We start from the raw sequence: 19,959 nt of genomic DNA on the forward strand, positions 1-19,959 counted from the left end.
ACTTACCAGCCTTCACCCCTAAGACGGGTATGCGGATCACGGTAGACTTTGGTTGGTGCATTTGTTGCGACCTCTCAACTATCAAGACTTTCATACTAATCACTGTTATCACTAACTCAGTCTAGCCGGTTATAATGAGGTGTCGGATCAAATAGTCGTGTAAAATTCACGTGTGTGAATGTAGAGAACAAATCAGGGAGGTAAGTCATTGATTGAATTTAATTTTCACTGAGAGGTTTTTTTTTGCTTGGGCGGCACCCAAAAGCGCAAATTTCTTAAGGCGCATAGCTAAAATGTGAAAAAACACACAACCCAAAAACAGGGCCGCATTCAGGGCGTGGACACATGGGCCGTTACCCATGGCGGCAAATAGGGGGCGGCAAGTCTTGCATTTTTTTAAATTTAGGTATAAAAAGAATACGATTCAGAAAAAAAAATTACAAACGAGAAGAGGTAACAAAATCTCTCATTCCCTGAGGGTATAGTAATTTCTAATTTTGTCGTCTTTCGGTGATACAAGAAACAGCACCTTTAATTAGTCGAGTTAAGAGAGAAGCCAAGCGCGCAATTTGGCCAGGAGCGGCGCGGCGCAGAGAGTACCTAATGATGTCGAGAACTTGGGATGAAAAGGAGAAGCCCCAGGTACGGCGGTTGGCATGTAACACATATTAGCGCCTACAAGACTGCATGGATACCTCACGCATTGCGTCAAACACGGTGCGGTCAGCAGCGGCCGCGGTCGGCGCGAAACGCATAGCGCCTACAAGACTGCATGAATACTTCATGCATTGCGTCAAATACAGTGCGGTCAGCGTGGCGCGGCGGTGGAAGTTAAAATTCTTAAACCACATTTATTTGTTCCTCTACAATTTTTTCCTTCATTTCCTATAAATGGAGGGCTTTAACCATACAGAGATAGGATTACGGAACTTAACTTTCGCGCAAAGATCCGTGAAATTTTGCTAGTAGTGTTGACAGGTCTTCCGCAAAAAATAAGTCCGACACGAGTAAACGCGTCTTATGCACCCCTTCCTATCCGGTACGTTCACTTGATGGTTTTTATTGATGTGTCAAAACGAATGAGAAGGGGACGGCAAAATACAGACGGCCCATGGACGGCAAGTAGGTAAATCCGGCCCTGCCCAAAAGCTTAAAGAAGAAGTGAGGTTATCCTCGGTGAAAGAACATAAACGCGAATCATGATTGAATCCTGTCCCCAATACTCAATGAAATGTTTGGAAAACTTCCCTTATCTTCATTTGCCGCTCGAAGAATATTTTGTAAAAATTTCAAGAAACGCTGTCGGTTCATTCTCTTTTGATAAATTGAAATGTCGGCAGAGATTTTGAAACGCTAGAAACGAGGTTCACGATTTGTCAGTTTCACCCTCAATGTTAGGGTTTGATTTTTTTTCAATTAGACTCGTATTAGTAATAGGTACACATCATATTCTTGTGGATCTCAGAGCTCATGTCAGAATGGATGTATAGCTCCTTTTTATTTAAATACGTCCATTTTGCTATTAGTTAGCTTTGAGAGTCTTCAGGACAGTTCGTCTAAAAGGACTGGAAGGATGAGAAATCAATAAACAAAACGGACAATTTTAGGATTTCTGATTTATTCTTCGTTCAAGCTTCATCCTCCAACCACCTTTACATCGAAGCACCAAGTCCAGATAAACTTCGATATCTTCAAGGTTTTTAGTTGTGCTAACTCGAAATTGCCGTATAAAGATAGATAGTGTTGTCTTCATGGCTATCATTGAATATTTGTTACCTGTAAACAAGGATAGAATTAATCGGAAAATGACGCACAATTTCAATTAAGCGTAATTATTATAGACAGAGCAATTGCACTTGAATAAAATTGAAAGAAGCTATATGCACATCAGGTTTGCTCGCTATATGATAACTTTTGATCTAATATCGATGTCTAAAGTACGAATCCACGTATTTCGACCGTGGGTTGGGGTGAATTTCTGACCATAGACTTATTTTTACCTCTCTCGCAAAAACGAATATAGATATGCGCTCGGTCTCATGTGCAGGATTCATCAGAAAACGCTCTATAATCCAACTTTTATTATATTTCTCAGTCAACAGCCTTTAGAATTCTCTCATTGGTATTGTGTTTGATGTAATGCTTATTCTTGAAAATCAGCACATTTCTCCCGTCTGCTTTACTCGTATCTGTAGCATTTGATAGAGTACCTGTATAGGGAGAGTAGCGACAGATCGGTTCATGGAGGGCATAGGGCCCAAAAGTGCAGCCACCATTCTGAGCAACTTCTAACACACAAAATTTCACTGCCAGCCTACAGATTTCAATTCTAACCAAGATGGCTAAGAATGTACATACATGAGCGTTCTTTCGCAAAAATAAGTAAATTTATGCAAAAAGTAAACCAAATACATGCTTTCTAAACGACGGTTCGTAACAATTGTATTTGTAAATCGCTCTGGACATTCGAAATTCATAGGTTGGCTGCCCTTTTGGGCCCTAACTTTATTCGCGGAGGCATCGGTGAAGGCCTGATGGACTTTCGGAGTTTCAGATCTGTCGCTACTCTCCCTATACAGGTACTCTAGCATTTGACGTCTGGAAAGAGGCTTCCTAAACTCATGTGTCGGCATGGCAAGAGAACTTTAAAATGACTTAAAGTCTTTCTACCGTATGAATAAATATAATATAATATAAATAAATTAAGGCCAGAACACAATTAATGTCCTCTAAAGTTTGTAATGCTCTTTTTTTTGCAGACTTACCAATACATCCTCTAGCACCACCGCTAAAAGGTATGAATGCATACTTGTGTCTATTCGCCATTTTCTCAGCTGTAAAATTATCCGGGTTGAATTTGTTTGGTTCTGGCCAAAGTTCTGTATCATAATGCGTGAAGAATGGAAAAATTACCGCAGTTGCACCAGCCGGCAAAACGTAATTTTGTGCTGAAAACAGTTAGGTATTATCAATCATTTTCAACTGTTGAGACATGGCAACCTGTCCTCAAAAAGCTCAAAATGTGGGTTTTACTGCTGAATGTCCAACAGACAAGGGCATGCATTTAAGTAGCCACGACTTTACAAAGTCTTTCAACTACATGACAACATTGGTAAATGACTTAACGAACCAGGTTATGTGCCTCTGCTTCATCATATTCACCTAAAATTAGTCTAATGGGCCTGTTGCAAACATTTGCCAGAGCAAAAAGAGCAAAAAAAAAAAAAAAATTATGTCACTACCAAGATGAATGTCGTCTTAAACCGACTTTTTCAAATCGGTATATATATGTTAATCTTGAACGTAGAAAGTTGCTGCGTGGATAGATCTTGTCATTTATCAGCTGATCTACAAGAATGCAATATAAAAAAGGCACGATTCTGTGACCAGCGTAACTAACCCATTAGGTTTTAAACGCCACCACTCACTTAATTTTGTGTCCTCGTCTGCATGTCTCGCGAAAATAGGAACCACAGGGAAGAAGCGAAGGGTTTCCTTAATGACCTGTTCTAAATATTCCATTTTATCCAGATCATCCGGTGTAATAGGTGTATCTGCGTCTCCAAAAATAGTATACTGCTCTTCGAAAACTTTCTCCTACAATGCAAAAAATAAGTATAAATTATTTGTTCATTGAAAATGTTTGGAATGGTGGATCTCATTCAACATTCAAATTAATATCACCATACTTGTATACAAAATATTGTCAAATTCATTGTGTAAAGAAGCTTTCGTGGATCCAGCATTTCAGGATTTGATTTTGTCCTTGAACTTCATCGAATGCGTTCATTTATCATCTTTTGGTAGAGATCATTTTCATAATTGATTTTAATAAATTAATGTAATATAATCATTGGCAGCAAGGAGGAGGGGGATCAAGTATTAATCCATCCGTGGCCCCTTCTTTTTGCTAATTAACATACGTTACAGCTCTTAAACAGACTTTAAATGATTAAATATTCTTCATCCTTGAACAGATACGCTGTTTTTGGGAATAACACATTAAGATATGTCCCGTTTTCTTATCCTTGTCTATTTCGAGCAGGGGCGGACTGGTAGTCGAAAAGTTAGGAGGAGACTTAAATGTAGGGGCCCCCGAACGACAGGAGGGGGCCCTCCCCCGGTAAATTTTGAAAATTTCACACTTTTTAAACACGTAGGCATTATTGGAGTTGGATTCTACAGTGCTTGAGCTTCAAAATAACCCATTCTCAGGATTCGTCAGGGGTCCTTTCATCACATAAGCTTTTGGCGACCTTCCATGTCTCTTAGAGACAAATTTTCAAGGAATTCGGGGCCTTTTAGTGATTGAAAAGGATAAGACACTTACAACAAAAACGATGACTCGAAAAAAATTCGCCGCGGGGGCCCCTTCGGGACATCCGCGGCAAATTATTGGGGGGGGGGGGCGAATCGCCTCCCCGCCCCCATGGCCAGTCCGCCCCTGGCGGCACAGGAAAACCGAAAAACAACGCGGGGACGCTACTTGAATATTAAACTTCCATCGCCTTGCTAAGGCGCAGGGATACAACTATTTAAACTCCCCGGAACGCGTGAGTAATCACGTTTCAGTTGAAGGCGTTTACGAATCTTCTGTATTACATGACGAGATTTTCCAAATTTTTTTGCATTATATTGTGGATTTGAGGTCCTTTCGTTATTTAGTTAAATTATTCCTGCATCTTAATTTTTAATTATTATGCAAAAATTATTGTTTTGCGTAATACAATCCTGGCTTTAGCGCCCTTAAACCAAGGACTTAACGGTTGAAACTAAAGTAGCGGCACAGGAAAACCGAAAAACAACGCGAGGACGCTACTTCAATATTAAACTTCCATCGCCTTGCTAAGGAGCAGGGATACAACTATTTGAACTCTCCGGAACGCGTGAGGTATTACGCTTCAATTGAAGGCGTTTTCGAATCTTCTGTATTTACATAACGAGATTTTCCAAATTGTTATGCATTATATTGTAGATGTGAGTTCCTTTTATTATTCAGTTAAATTACTCCTGCTCTTTAATTTGTAATTATTCTGCAAACACTATCTATTTGTGAAATACAACCCTGGCTTTAGCGCCCTTAAACTACGTTCGTTTTTTGCATTTTATTGTAGATTTGAGTTCCTTTTGTTATTTAGTTAAATTATTCCTGCATCTTAATTTTTAATTATTATGCAAAAATTATCTTTTTGCGTAATACAATCCTGGCTTTAGCGCCCTTAAACCAAGGACTTAACGGTTGAAACTAAAGTAGCGGCACAGGAAAACCGAAAAACAACGCGAGGACGCTACTTCAATATTAAACTTCCATCGCCTTGCTAAGGCGCAGGGATACAACTATTTGAACTCTCCGGAAGGCGTGAGGTATTACGCTTCAATTGAAGGCGTTTTCGAATCCTCTGTATTTACATGACGAGATTTTCCAAATTTTTTTGCATGATACTGTAGATTTGAGTTCCGTTTATTATTTAGTTAAATTGCTCCTGCATCTTAATTTTTAATTATTCTTCAATAATTATCTGTTTGCGAAATACAATCCTGGCTTTAGCGCCCTTATACTACGGCCTAAACGGTCAAAACTGCAGTAGCGGCACACAGGGGCAGACTGGTAGTCGAAAAGTTAGGAGGAGACCTAAATGTAAGGGCCCCTCCTATCGTTCGGGGGCCCCTCCAAGAAGGGCCGGGGACCCTGCCCCGGTAAATTTTGAAAATTTTACACTTTCTAAACACGTAGGCATTATTGGAGTTGGATTCTACAGTACTTGAACTTCAAAATAACCCATTCTCAGGATTCATCGGGGGTCCCTTCATCACAAATGCTTTATGCGACCTTCCATGTCTCTCAGAGACAAATTTTTAAGGAATTTGGGGCCTTTTAGTGGTTGAAAAGGATAAGAAACTTACAACATTACGGGAAAAAAACGATGACTCGAAAAAAATTCGCCGCGGGGGCCCCTTCGGGACCTCCGCGGCAAATTGTTGGGGGGGGGGGGCAATCGCCTCCTCGCCCCCATAGCCAGTCCGCCCCTGATTTCGAGTTGTATACAAAATTAGATAAGTTTTACCGACTCACTTGATATTCGGGATGAATAGCTAGCATTAACAGAACAAAACAGTTGGTTTGCGCCGTGGTTTCACTTCCCTGTAAAAAATTAAATTAAAATTAGAACATTCACAACATGTAAATATTCATCAGTCAAAAAGTACCTGAGACCTCGCCAGTCATTTCTGAATAAGTGGAAAAATCTGGCCATTTTGATTCTGATGTGAATCAAAATTTTAGGAGATCTATATTACATGACCGACTCAAAATTGGACCGTCTTCTTGTCTAATATTGACCCTTCAAAAGCAATTCAAAGTTTTAGGGCAAAACACGGCGATTTTGAGAAAAACGCCCTCCATCTTAGCAACGATGTTGCTAGCGTTAGATGCGATTCATTTCGATGAATCTCAGGACGTTTTTGGCAATGAAAAAATTACAACGTGAAATTTTGACTCAGTTTTTTTTTTGAGACTGATGAGAGGCGTTTTGTATAAAAAATTGGAAGAAGAATTTTTCAACTCCAATTTTCAACTTCAGTTTCCGTCTAAAGGACCTCTTTGTCTGATTACATTTAAGAAGAAGAGTAGAAATTCAACACCTGGTAAGTGTCACCAGGATGTAAAGACAAAGTATGTGTGTTTTTGCTTATTATAAATGAATCTAAATGCATTTGCATGGCCTTTTTATTGAAGCAACCAGGGGCACGCCCCGTGACCTCTGCGCGGTCCAACCTCCTGAGAAGCTTCGTGCCTCGGGTGTTGTTAACACAGCTCAGTGCCAAAAATAAAATGTAAGGAAACATACCGCGATCATGAAAGTTATAGCCTCATCTATTTTATCTGTGTCAGAATAAGTGTAGATGCTATCCTCTTGAGAATTGTGGATGGCGTCTAGTAAATACTCCGGACAATCAATATCTCCATTCATATCATCATTATTGTTGCCGCAGTTTTTTGAAAAATGTTTTCTCCTTTCATTGATTACCTGTAATAGGGTCAAGATACGAAAACGAGTGAGCAGAGAAACATACAGTAGCAGAGAAATATATAGTACAGAATATGTGGGTTGGAGTGTGGGTGTGATGTACGTGCAATTTTTGGCGCGTATACGTAGTATACCGCCTTTGCGATCGTTTCGAACCCTGCTCGATACAATAACCGAGTCCCTTAGTTCCTTACCGAAAAGTGACTACCGCGAACTTCTGAGATTTTCCAAAGCGTGTAAAAAGTTTATTTATCCGTCAATAATTATGATTTAAAGTTGTTTCTCATTCTGGGGCTCGCTAGTTTATGTGCAGTGAATACCAAGAGTCTACGTTACTTGGTTTTTTTAAAAAAAAGCCTAAGAGTACGACGCGCTGATTTAAAATATGCATATATAAGCGGAAGCAAGCGAACTGATTCGAGGATGGCTGACCAGTTCGGCACTCCTTGAATGAGAATTTCACTCACTCCGTTTTGTTCAAAACGTTGCTTTGATATATCTCCACACCACTGTTATCCTTTTCAAAAGTTGGTACTCCTTGCTCTGATAGCCGGGGCCAGCAGGATAGTGGTGAGTGCAATCTGTGATGAGCCTCGAGACTCATTAGACCATTTGCTAAACCTGGCTCATACAGGAGTCCACTCAGCCCTCTCGTCCCCACGCTCCTGATCACTGCGTCGGCGCGCGGCGTCACGAAGAACAATGGGCCTTGGGCCGCCTTGGGTCCCAACGCGGCCGATACCCGTACCCCAATTACTCACGCTTCATTAACCATTTCACCGTCACGCTAGGATTCGTCCAATTTTCAAAAAAAATTGTTTCGCGTGTATTTAGCAATTTTGTCCTTACTCTCCGTTAAAACACAAATAAAAAGAGACCTCATTCATAAAAATCGGCCGAATAGAAGAGAAGTTACAGTAATCGAAATCCGAAGAAATCAACAAAACCTCGACTTCTCGATACGAAAAATAAAATGAAGGGGAAAAAAAGAAAGTATAAATTACAATTAAATATAATTGACCTCAGAATTTGACAAGCAATTCATTTATATACCTAACGCTGAAAAAACTGGGAGAAATTACAAAAAATTCGCCTCTTGCAAGGGGCTTCTTTGTAAGAATTTTGACCTGAAGACAACGGTCGAATAACAGCAGTACTCCATACAATACACGGTGTGCCTGAACGAGTTAAACATTTTTTATACGTCCAAATCGAAAAATCGTTATATTTTTAACTACAGTGTCTCTTGAATCGTTTAAGCCAAAAAAAAAAAAAAAATTCCGTCGAGATTCTGGAACGCAAAGCCGCTTTAAAAGTATTTTGGGGCTATAATAGCTAAATCACCGGTAGTAAATCCCGTTATATTATTAAAAAGAAATTGACTCCACAGTTTAATTCCTTAGTTTCTTGAATACGATTATTTTAAGAACTTAAACATTTATACCACAAATTTTAGACATGGGGTGATTTCCTGAGAGCCGATAATATCACGAATTTCTCATAGAACCCTTCAACAGTGGCTTGCTTTTTTGGCAGCGATTCGGCCATCGAACCGGAGTTTAAATGGAAGCTGATAATAACCCAAAGCTCTGAGAAAAATTTTGAGATGAGTATAAGAACGGTTTGTTGTAAGTAACGAGGAGAGGCGGGCAAAGCGGCTAAAATTCGATCTAATTTTTACAGTTTTTCTGTTGAATTAATGTTGCCGCGGGCTTCTGACTGTGTCCACACATAGTTTCTGTTCAGCATATCGATACATAAGTATTTACACACGTAGAATCTAATTTTCACGTCGAGGAGTCGACATATTTTGATTTTTTCGATTTTATACGGAAAATTGATGGTTTTTCGGGATTGAAATTATTATTGTTTCATGAAAAATAAATGCACCCAAAATGACTATAGCATATTGATTTTTACACATTTGCACTCACGAAATTGGTTGGTAAATTCAACGAGTGGGTGCATCGACCTGGTATATCAAGTTTCTGCAATTTTTTACGGCAAATCAGTAGATTTTCGGGATGTAGATTGCTTACTTTCAATTCATGAATGAATAAAGCAACGACATGGTTGAACTTCTTTGCATGGAAAGACGTTTAAAATAACAAAATCAAGACGTCTTTAATGCAATTGCATTTATATCGAGTCAATTTCTTTTCAATAATATAACGGGATTTTTACTACCGGTGATTTGGGTATTTTAGCCCCAGAATACCTTTAAATCGACTTTATCTTCGAGGAGTTCGACAGAATTTTTCCTTTCTTCGCTTAAATTATTCCGTAGCACTTTTCTTCAAGAATCTGATAAGATTTTGCTTGAGGCAGATCAAAAAACTTAAATTCGATCGAATAGCTTTCTACATTCACAATACACGGTCTCGTCAAGGTGCGTCTTTGACCTCGCAGTGTTGGATCGTGAATTCTCTTGTTGTGCTGTTTGCCTGTTTTGAAATCTCTGTAAATGAAAACTAAAGGGGTTGATATGTGCGAGTTAATGACGCGCCTTATCAACACATTGTGTTGGAGTTCACTGCTTGTTTTTTTTTTTTTTTTTTTTTTTTTACCCTTTGACTGAAAACCCTTGAAACTCTGATCTAAAGATGTTCTCCTATCACAGAGGCAAGTATTAATTCTGATTGTACGTAATATATGTTTTGTTTTTTTCTCATGTATAAAAGAAAATGACAAAGCTATATTTGTGTGAGTAAAATAAACTAATGTATTTAGGTACCTTAATTTTCATTTAATTTTTGACTTAAAATGTTTGACTGATGTTCGAAGCATTAGGGAAAGCAACCGTCCAAGTACTATTTCATTCATTCAAAATTACTGTTCCAAATACATATTGAAATAAGTGTTCAAACATGGTAATGCCATACCTCGAAACACATGGTGTTTCGATTGCAACATGTTGTTGTTTTTTAAAGTAACTGAACCAAATTCAACTAAATTAAAAATTATGACCAGATAAAAACCATGTCATGAAATAAACGATTCTAAGAAACATGTACGTTATTAAAATATACAATTTGAATGTTAAGTTTATGAAGTGTGTAATTGAATACTTGCGTTCTTGCTGAATTCTCGAAAATCGTCAGAGAACTTTTTCATCTTCTTTGCAGCATTTGTTTTTTCATAAATGTAGTCCACATGCAACCATGGTGCAAAAAGTCGTTTCGTTAAAAGTGGCGCAATTCTAGGTTAATTTGAAAGAACCAATTAATTATTTAGAAATAGACGTTTACAGCAGCCGTGGGGCAAACTATGATTGGTTCATAAAAACTGCAGTTTCTCTGGAAATTCCGGAATAGAAACCGATCATTTGTCCTCGAAAGTTAAAAATATTGAATTTATATAAGGGGATTCTACTTCCGTGTACATATCATATAACTGCTGTTTATAGAAAGCAGGAAATGGAACTCACGGCTAATGTTTACACCGCTAACTATTCATAACTCAGGCCTGAAAATTTAGGGCAATTTCTATTTTCTGAACTAATTGAATGGTTTTCATATGTTTTTTTAGTGCTGAGTATGATTTTCCTTAAAAATTCGAGTAAACCTTCCTTGATTTGTAACCGGATTTCGTGCTGTGGAATTCGAAACGAGCGTCTCAGACGTTCTTCATCATCGACATATTATATCGTAAAATCGAGTTTTTCAAAAAGGATCTTTGCTCTCCTTAAAAAATGCGTACCTATCGTTTTAAAATCGAACTTTACAAAAAAGAAAAAAAGTAATAAATAAGTAAGTAGGCAAATAAGTAATTGGTTGGCGGAGAAAAAACATCTGAGCTATTTTTGGATTCAGAGGCAAATTGATTTTGAAGCAAAATGATTAGACCTTTGTATTATATTCTTAAAATGAAAAAAACCCCTCCCTTCTAGACGTAAAACAGACAGATAATATTTAAATCGATAAACTGATCAATATTGTCACATGATTTAAGTGAGCAAAAAGGAGGGACAAAATATTGAGCGTGCCGTATCCCGTTTCATAGAAAAAAGTAGATCGTCTATAAAACACTTACCTAAAAGATTTCGTTTTAAGATTATTCTTAACGCAGCCGGAACAAATTATAGGAATCATTAAAATTATATAAGAAAATAATGAAGATCCTAAAATTTATAGGTCTATGTATTTTAATAATTGAGCAAAATCATGTTTTAAAGACTGAAGATGAAATTTTCAAAACTGTTTGTAAATGTGCCTAGGCCCCCCAATATTTACAAAATAACAAGAACTTGTACTTCATATATAGTGCATACACAATAAGACATTTTTCGGTAATATCTGCAATCCGAAGCGTTCGGCAGCTGGAGTAAAGCTTTATACGGTCCTGGATGTCAAAATTCGACCAAATTGCTTGTAACTGGCAGCCTTATGAGAATTTTTCGGTAGTTTGGCCGATGTTTGGCAGCGCATGAGCCGCTAGATTTGTCTCTAGCTGCCGAGTTTCTCGGAATTCGGATATGAGTGCAGTGATTGCTGGAACATTTTATATCGTGTGGAGAATAACAAAAAGATATTCTCTCCAAATGTTAAAGGACCTTCATTTCCAGAATTGAAGTATTTGAGAATTATTGACTTGAGAGTATTTTTTCTCTCTCACTTTGATGTATTTTGAAAAATCGCGATTTTATGTTAATGGAAAAAGAATAAATGAAATTAATTTATAGATGACAGATTCTTACCGAAACATATCTTGTGCCCAATCCCGACTTCGGCCTAGCTGAGAGTCAACCTGAACCCCAAAAGACGCTTCTGAAAAAGAAACGTACCAGTTGTTTCCATGTGATTGAATGTTTTGGAATTTTGATTTAAATTACATGTTTCCATAGCATGCATGTTTTTGAGATATTAAACCTCACTTCCCGTTTCTAGGCCCCGAGGAAGCTTTTTTTGCCTCTAGAATTGATTTTTTATGGCACTTATTAATGGTCGTTTGAAATTCTTTCATTACGTGCAGGACATTTCAATGCTCATCATGAAAAATCCCAAGAAACTCAAGTTCTTGGGATTGGATTACAGTACGACCAAAAATTTTAGGTGTACTTTTTTTCAACCACGAAATATATCACGAAAAATTTCCTATCAGACCAACGAGGATCTCTGTCAAATATACTACGACACCTGGAATTTCTTGTTGGAACAAAAGAAAATCTCCCTCTTTCCAACGATATTACGCATATAGGAATATTTTATGTTTTATTCTTTTATTTCCGAAGTGGTTATTTGGCAGTACAGTACAGTCGAATAAAACGTTATTAGGTGGTACGGTACCGTCGGATAAAACGTCATTCAGCGGTACGGTACCGTCGGATAAAACGTTATAACGCACGGATAAACGCACCCTACTGCCGAATAACGCCGTCCTTTTATTTTTATTATTATAAAAATATATACAGGGTCGCTAGGGACCCAAAACATATCCCATTGGCGTAATTAATTGCACAATACAAAAATAGGGATCTGCATTCAACTTAACACACAATTTAAAAAGAAAGAAAAAAAATAGGCTGCCCAGGTGGCTAGATAAATAATTGATTCAGACCTCATAGCTTCCTTCGTTACTTTTCGATGTTAAACGCTTTTTATTTTTTTTTAACGGTATTAAAATAGAGGATATAGCTTGCTTAAAATTGGTAGCTCACCACAGAGTGTGTCAAATGAAGCCGTGAAGAAGTACGGATAAAAATCTACTTCGACACCACTACCACAATGTTGTTGCATCTTTTGTAAGATGATCGTTGCTCTTTCGATCATTATAGGCACAAATCTTGTGATTTTTTTCGGGGCAAAAGATGGCGTAAGTACTTTTCGAGTTTTCTTCCATTTTTCGACTGAAATCAGAGAGTAAAAAGAGCATGTGGAGTCATTTCGATTGGCTCCCAATACATTTTTTGATACTGCACTCCTTCCCATGTAGCATTTGGATTTCAAGATTAAGTAAGAAAAAAGTTAACGTGAAGTAAGCCTAAATTAAGCTTAAAGTAATGATGAATTCACGTTTACTTCACGATTAAGTAACCCTTTATTAATGATTAAGTAAAACAGTCAGTTTTTTTTGAGGAGGATTTTAAGTAATCGTTACTATGGTTACCTCATCGTTATTAATTCATTATATAACTTTTATCAAATGATTACCTAACGATTTACTATCCATTAAGTAACACTGATATAATGCTGAGGTGTCCATTTCTGGACCGAAATGTTAGCAAAAGTTTATTTCGTTACTTTCCGGCCAAAGTATCGCAAGCGCCATACGATGTTTTAAAATTTCATGCCATTTCATTTTCTTCCAGAGAAATTGTTGAATCTGCTTATTGAAAATTTCACTGAATTAATTAGCAGCACTAAGAAAATTCAGTGACATTTTTGACAGCTTTGTCGAACATTTTCTCTGTAAAAAAATAAAATGGCGGCGGAAACTTTTGAAAGTCGCATGGATCTTGTGATACTTTGGCAGAAAGTTGACGATTTATTAGTGCATTGATTATCAATTGAAGCTTACATCACTTCAGAGCCAAAGAGTTATCCATTTGCTCCTTCCTTACCTTTTTTTACTTAATATTACTGCAGCTTTAGTGTAGGAACGAGGCTTGTTAGCTGCAGTACTATGGTGCAACAGGGTGATACACACTACCCGTTTCAGGCTTGTTTCTCAGAATATAGGTATTCTTCGCAGTTTATTAAAAGAGTACTCAGGCCCGCCACAAGGGGGGGGGGGGATACTGGGTCCATGGTTTCGGGGTCCTGGAAGGGCCCGTGCCACTGGTGAAGAGCCACTACGAATTCACATGTAACCCTTGTCTCGCAAGGAAAAGTGAAAAATTTCGCCAAAGGTGAATAAATTTTCAAAAACACGCTGGGGCACTGTAGTATTTTTCTTACTTTTTTAAAGATTTATATCTGTTTTCAAGATTTTTAGTATAGATTGATATTTTTCGTAACTGCGTTTCATTTTCTTCCGTCGTCGGATGCGAAGAGTCTGCAGTCTGGGCATTCTCGACTTCAATGGCTCAACTTCCTTGCCATAGACGTACGAAAGGGGAGTCCAGGGGGGCTTGAACCCCCCTAGTTTGAAAATAGTATCATCTGCCCCCCCCCCCTGAAAAAAATTTCCAGATATTTTGAATGCAACAATCCGAAAGTATTTTGTGTTAAAAGTAAAAAAAAAAAAAAAAAAAAAAAAAAAAAAAAAAAGCGTAATTATTCTGCAGAAACTGATGGAAAATTTCCGTAATGGGAGCTCCAAAAATGCGTCCAAGTAGATTTAACATTTTAAACATTTCGCGGGGGAGGCCCCCGGGCCCTCTTTGTGCTGGGGGCCCGGGCCTTAAAACTGGCACCAGGGCCCGAGATGGGATGTGGCGGGCCTGAGGGTACTCATAGATCTCCTTTTCTTGTCCGACAAAACCGGATTCAATCGATGTTGATTGCGAACGGTAAGATTTGACTCAGAAGTCAATTTGTAACTTTTGTATTGTAAACATCATCTCATATAGAAAATATTGAAGAGGAGGTAAACAGCATTTGACGATGTTAGTCCGCAACCACGTATCTCGTTTGCAGTTTTTGAAAATCTCGGCTTCTTTTTTTTTTTTTTTTTTGTAAAAGATAACAAATCTATATCATTCCTTGAAGTTTTTGCAGAATTTGCTTGGGATACAGAAAAGATTAAACAAGGCAGTTTTTAAGAATTTTCGTAGAGTAGTTTTCCATTTGATAAATGTACTAGGATAGGAAGGCTGTAACGCCGCAAACTGAAATACGTAGTTGCGAAATTACTCCGTCAATTAAGCTCAAACCTTCTTGACCATCAAATCGGCTTACTTCAAATTTTTGAAAAAGAGATTTTACGTGGTTTAAAGAGTAGTGTACGAGTAAGGGTGTGACATGACGTTTTTAATACTGCGCATTCTATGTTTAAAAGAAAGCTTTGTCAAAACCAAATGCTGATTAGGCGCATCAAATTGCAGATGAGCTCTTTAATGTATGATATAATAATTTTGCTGAACCTGTATTTACGTACGTGGTGCTGTAACCAGACCGGCGCCTGCCGCTGCCTCAAAAAACTTATAAACATCATCTTTGCCTAATGTCTTGGAACTGTTCAAAATAATCTGCAAAATTCAACAAAAAGAAAAATTATCGGATTATGACATAATTTTCCGGTCTTTTCTGGTACGGTCATGTTGACAAGATGACGGAAGAGAGGCTGCCAAAGGAGATGCTAGATTGGGCTCCTCCTAGGAGGAGATGAAAGAGACGCCCAGTGAAAGGACGGCGACAGGGAGATTTGAATGAAATAAGGGAGTGCCACTGGGAATGGATGCATATTTTTGGAGACTTAAACGCCGGGATAAGAAAGCGGTCTCTCGTGGCAGTGCAGGGATCCCCTCGGTTATGACCACAATTTAGAGAGCTTTTTTGAACTTTGAAGTTCCTCTCTGGGAAAACCGTATCATCGTGTTTCTCCCGTTTTTCATGAATGAAATATTGCTTCGATCGCAAATTTTTGGTGGGTGCCTGAGCTCCATTACAACGCTTACAGTAATGGCCGGCATTTCCGACCAGTTCGCCTTAAAAGCTCGCTCAGGCAATTTGAACGGCTTGAGAGCAATAATAGTTACGCGCTGTAGTGCGGCAAGGTTCAAAACACTCATTCCGTCTCCGTAACATTCGCGCATCAATGGAGTATCTGCTCGGACAGCTTTTATTGCCTCGCCTGAGAGTGCATTTTGAAGTATTTTTTTTATAATTTTTTCTCTTACATTGGAAATGTGGTAAAAATAGATTTAATAGTGAGAAATTTTCCCGCCTAGTAACGTCATTTGTGGGCGTTTCCCACTTAAACACATGTATTTTTATTTTAGCAGACTAGATTATTTCGTCATATCTCCTCCAATAATTGTTCAATTTATAAACAAAAGGTATCCTCGTGTTCAGCTCGCTCAATAGACTTTCACTATTGCATCATAGATATTTCTCCGTTCCGTCTGATCTGATAAAAAGGTTTGTCCAATTAAATGGCGTACGAAATCCGCCTATACTCGTTTTTGTAAAACTGGTTCGTTTGTTTTCCATCCAAAAAGACAACAAAATTACTTTATGCAGATGTCTTATGGGCCAGTTCTCACGTACTTTCAGCTGCCGAAAACAAAAATGACCTCTTTATTCTATTACACTCATCAATGGAGATGTTGCGTGTGTGAGGAATTTGCGATTTGATTGATGATTATAATGTAAAAGTTCGTGAGAAACACGATGGTGCCACTGGTTTCCTCTGAAATCAACTCCCAAGCTCAAAAAAAGCTCTCAAGTTGAGGCCAAATGGGAGAGGATATCCCACCCTACCCTGAGAGTCCACCTCTACATCAAGACAAACTCTCCATGCACAGATAGGGAGCAAATACATTGACAGGGCTGCTACTTTATTTGGGGACTCCAAAACTGAAAACACGGCAACCCTGCCAATGTATTTGCTCCCTATCTTCGCATGGAGAGTTTGTTTTGATGTACCTCTCAGGGTAGGGTGGGATATCCCCTCCATTTTGGCCTCAACTTGAGAGCTTTTTTTGAGCTTGGGAGTTGATTTCAGAAAAAAACCAGTAGCACCATCGTATTTCTCGCGAACTTTTACATATGAATCAATTGTCAAATCACAAATTCCTCACACATGCAACATCTACATTTTTTGGAAAATCAATTTTCCAAATCCACACTTTTTATGAACCCCCAAAAATGCCTTATTATTTGAAGAAAAAATGTAAATTTTTTCTACTCGTAGGGAGAGCCCGAGGGCGCGGTCTTCCCTGGCCATATTTCTTATGCTCCTTATAGCAATTTTCTAAATCCCCTTCTGATCTCATTCACCCCCATTAATTACGCAATTCTCCTTCATTATTTTTGACACCCCCCTCCCCCGCCATCATTAAACCTTTTCGGCTCTACAACTAGGACCAAATATCTTGTTCTTGTTCTTGATGAAGCTCCAATGTCTTTCAGTGGAATAGTTTAGACTGGAAAATATAATTAGAGTTCTATATTCGTGGCATAATTCTCTGATTTTTTTTCTATCTTCGTGGTTTTAATAACAACCAATGATTGGTTGGCAATATTTTTGAGATCACACACGTGTTTTAGAGCAATGCAATTATGCTTATTTTTCAGAAAACTTGTAAGTGTTGCAAAATCGTAAGGTGATCAGCAACTTCATAAATTCTTTACCTGGATATCTTCTGGTTTTGTGATGAAAATTAGAAGTTTACTCCCGAGCCAGAATTTAAATGGTGATCTATACTCTTCACAAAGTCCAGTAATGGTCCATAACAAGTCTGGAAAATTAACAAAATTAAAGGCACCTAAAATACTATCAATTTGCATAAATATCCTGGATAATTCCTCAAAGACCATCCATAGAAACAATATCTTTGTATCTGGTGCAAAATTTGCACATCTTCTTAAAGGAAAAAAATCAAAAAACGGCTTCATGGGAAATTTTGCAGCACTGGGTGATCATAAGGAATCTTTCGATGATTTTTCAATGGTATGTTGCACTGCTGGATGTCCAATTTTTTATTGGGGTTCTCGAGAATAGGTCAATTACACAACTAATTGAATTTTGTTCTTACGTTTGAGCCCCGCAAGGCAGCTAAAAACACCGAGCAAAAATGAAACCCATCATCAGAAAAGAAATTCCGATGTTTTCACTCACATCTTGTTCGGAAGGGAAAAACATTCCTCCTTGTTACAAGTAAAATTATTTTTGCCTACCATTGTCAACAAAAGAAAACGTTGGAAAAGTTTTAAGATAAACAATTTTAAAACAAATATGCAACCCCCAGAAGTTCATAACTTCACCTTAGGCTTTAGAAAAACTATAAGAAACAAATAAAACAGAAGGATAACTGGACCTAATTTTGCAATAAGGAACTGAAATTTCTGACCCACCCGTAAAAGCACTTATCTGCGAGAGAGACTAATGGCAAGAACGTTGTATGAGCCTTCAGGCATTGCCAAATTTCCTGGTAAACTTATGAATATTTTTCATCCAATTTTTCAGAATATTTTCCTCGCAATTCCACCAAAAAGTCCTGTAAATTTCAAGGGAAAATATTCATAACTTTCTTAAGAAATGAGCGCTTTATCGAAAGAAATTTGGCAACTCTCGAATGTTCATACGGCGTTCTTCCTTAGCATGGCAGCATAGGCTAAAAAGATCTTCCTAAGTTACATAATATACCTTTACCACCAGTCAATCTCCAGAAAAAGGGCTCATCATGGATTTTTCTTTTTATTATTTTATTTCTTTTAATTGGACGTATTTCTACCAAACAGACCTATGTGGAGGTGAGAAATGTGGGGTGTGCTCTAGAAATCTGCATAAGAAGCAATGTAAAAGTGGGCGTGGTTCCTTTTGAAGAATTGGAAAAGCGGGATTTTACATTCTATCAAACAGACCTATGTGCCAACTGAATGCGGAACTCATGAGCCGCGGGCATGGCAAGAGAGCCTTGTGGACAGGGCTCATGAGTTAATGCCCCCCGACGACGACGCCGACGACGACGACGTCTCGCCGGGCCGCTTTTTCATTGCCGCTGACGTCACTGGCGCTTTAATATTCTCATTCACTCTTACGCAAAGAGAACTAACGAGCATACCCCATATTTCTCACCTCCACATAGGTCTGTTTGGTAGAAATACGTCCAATTAATTTTACAGTCGCTGTGTTTCCTCATTTTCAGCACTCGTCAATTTTCATCCTACAAATTACTTACCTGCATGTGAGACGTGACGGCAAAAATAAGGTTCCAACTCGAATCTTCGATACGGGCCCTGTTCCCAGAACCCTAATTACTTTTGAACGTGTCTGGAACGCTGAACAGTCGAGCAGTAGTTGAAGATTAATGTTACTATTTTACTCCAAAATAGTCACTTACCATATTGAGTTTTGTTCAAAAGTGTAAGCGCGTTGCCGATGATTGGCAGAGCTGTCGGTCCAGGGAACTTTGAAGCAAGTAGCTCCTTATGTCTGCTATTCCATTTATTGATGCCCCATATCAGGGTCAAGCAGATGCACAGGATACTTAACAGTGCCCGAGTGACGTCAGGCAGTCCAGGGATTAATATTTCCATTGCACACGAATAAACGCACAATCAAACACAACGTATCACAGCTCTAGACCAAAATTGATGATTGGCGATGCGTTGATGCAATAAAGTACTATATATATATTCGAAGCAAACTATGCACTGGCACACTATAACCGATCCCCAATTTATTATTTGCTGCTCAAAAGTTTGATGTATACGTTTTAAAGTGCGAATTCAGTATAACGAGCAAATCACCTTTTCATAAAATTACTTCCGATATTATGTAGGGCATCAAAGCACTTCGCACATAATCGCGCTATCGGTTGACACAGTTCCCAAACTCTACTCGATAAACTGTCAATTTTGCCAATCAATTATTGAAAACACGACCTGACCATAGAAGGGTCAACTGGTTCTTTTTTTGTTGAGTATCTTCTATTTTTTATCGTTTTCGTCGAACATTCGGTTTTACCAGCGCGGTAGCCTTATAGATTATTGCTTTCTCGTTTTTGTGAGTGTGCTCAAGGTAGTTTCATCGCTCCTTGAAAAGGTTTGACTTGTTATCGAATCAGATGCAAAAAAAGTCAACAATTCGTTATTAATTTATAAAGAGTTTATTTTAGTTTTAGATCTTCGTACGTCGGGCTAACATTGTCAGGCTGCGCTATGAATTATAATGGATCACTAAGTGAGTTATAAATTTGAGCACCCTGGCATATATTTTCTTCTCAAAATTTCACGTAGCCGGCCAGATTGGCCTAGTGGTCAGCGCGCCTGACTCTAGGTCAATAGTTCCCGGGTTCGAATCCCGGTGGTGGCGTCTAGTTTTC

General features: G+C 38.3%; 1 protein-coding gene across 2 annotated transcripts; it reads right to left on the reverse strand.

The window, feature by feature from the left end:
* Positions 1 to 1,572: 1,572 nt before the first annotated feature.
* Positions 1,573 to 19,263, reverse strand: LOC109043232 (cytochrome P450 4g1). Of its 2 annotated transcripts, XM_072303293.1 has the most exons (7): positions 18,976 to 19,263; positions 17,264 to 17,370; positions 15,066 to 15,156; positions 12,685 to 12,873; positions 11,725 to 11,794; positions 10,097 to 10,227; positions 6,854 to 7,028 (listed from the first exon to the last, which is right to left on the reverse strand). In XM_072303293.1, exons 1-7 carry the CDS (start codon positions 19,169 to 19,171, stop codon positions 7,018 to 7,020), a joined length of 795 nt encoding a protein of 264 aa, XP_072159394.1. In that variant the 5' UTR covers positions 19,172 to 19,263; the 3' UTR covers positions 6,854 to 7,017. The 2 variants fall into 2 exon arrangements, with proteins under 2 accessions (XP_072159395.1, XP_072159394.1); XM_072303294.1 differs by lacking the exons at positions 11,725 to 11,794; positions 12,685 to 12,873; positions 15,066 to 15,156; positions 17,264 to 17,370; positions 18,976 to 19,263 and adding exons at positions 1,573 to 1,776; positions 2,766 to 2,948; positions 3,429 to 3,597; positions 6,074 to 6,142 and having other exon boundaries at positions 6,849 to 7,028; positions 10,097 to 10,206.
* Positions 19,264 to 19,959: the final 696 nt, after the last annotated feature.

Source organism: Bemisia tabaci, chromosome 8 (assembly GCF_918797505.1).
Source record: "Bemisia tabaci chromosome 8, PGI_BMITA_v3".
Classification (NCBI taxonomy): domain Eukaryota; kingdom Metazoa; phylum Arthropoda; class Insecta; order Hemiptera; family Aleyrodidae; genus Bemisia; species Bemisia tabaci.

Coding starts and splice junctions, on each gene's coding strand:
- LOC109043232 (XM_072303293.1), bottom strand. CDS start 19,171: ATGGAAATATTAATCCCTGGACTGCCTGACGTCACTCGGGCACTGTTA. Junction 15,157..17,263: donor CAAAACCAGAAGATATCCAG/GTAAAGAATTTA, acceptor TGAATTTTGCAG/ATTATTTTGAACAGTTCCAA. Junction 10,228..11,724: donor TGGGCACAAGATATGTTTCG/GTAAGAATCTGT, acceptor AAATTAACCTAG/AATTGCGCCACTTTTAACGA.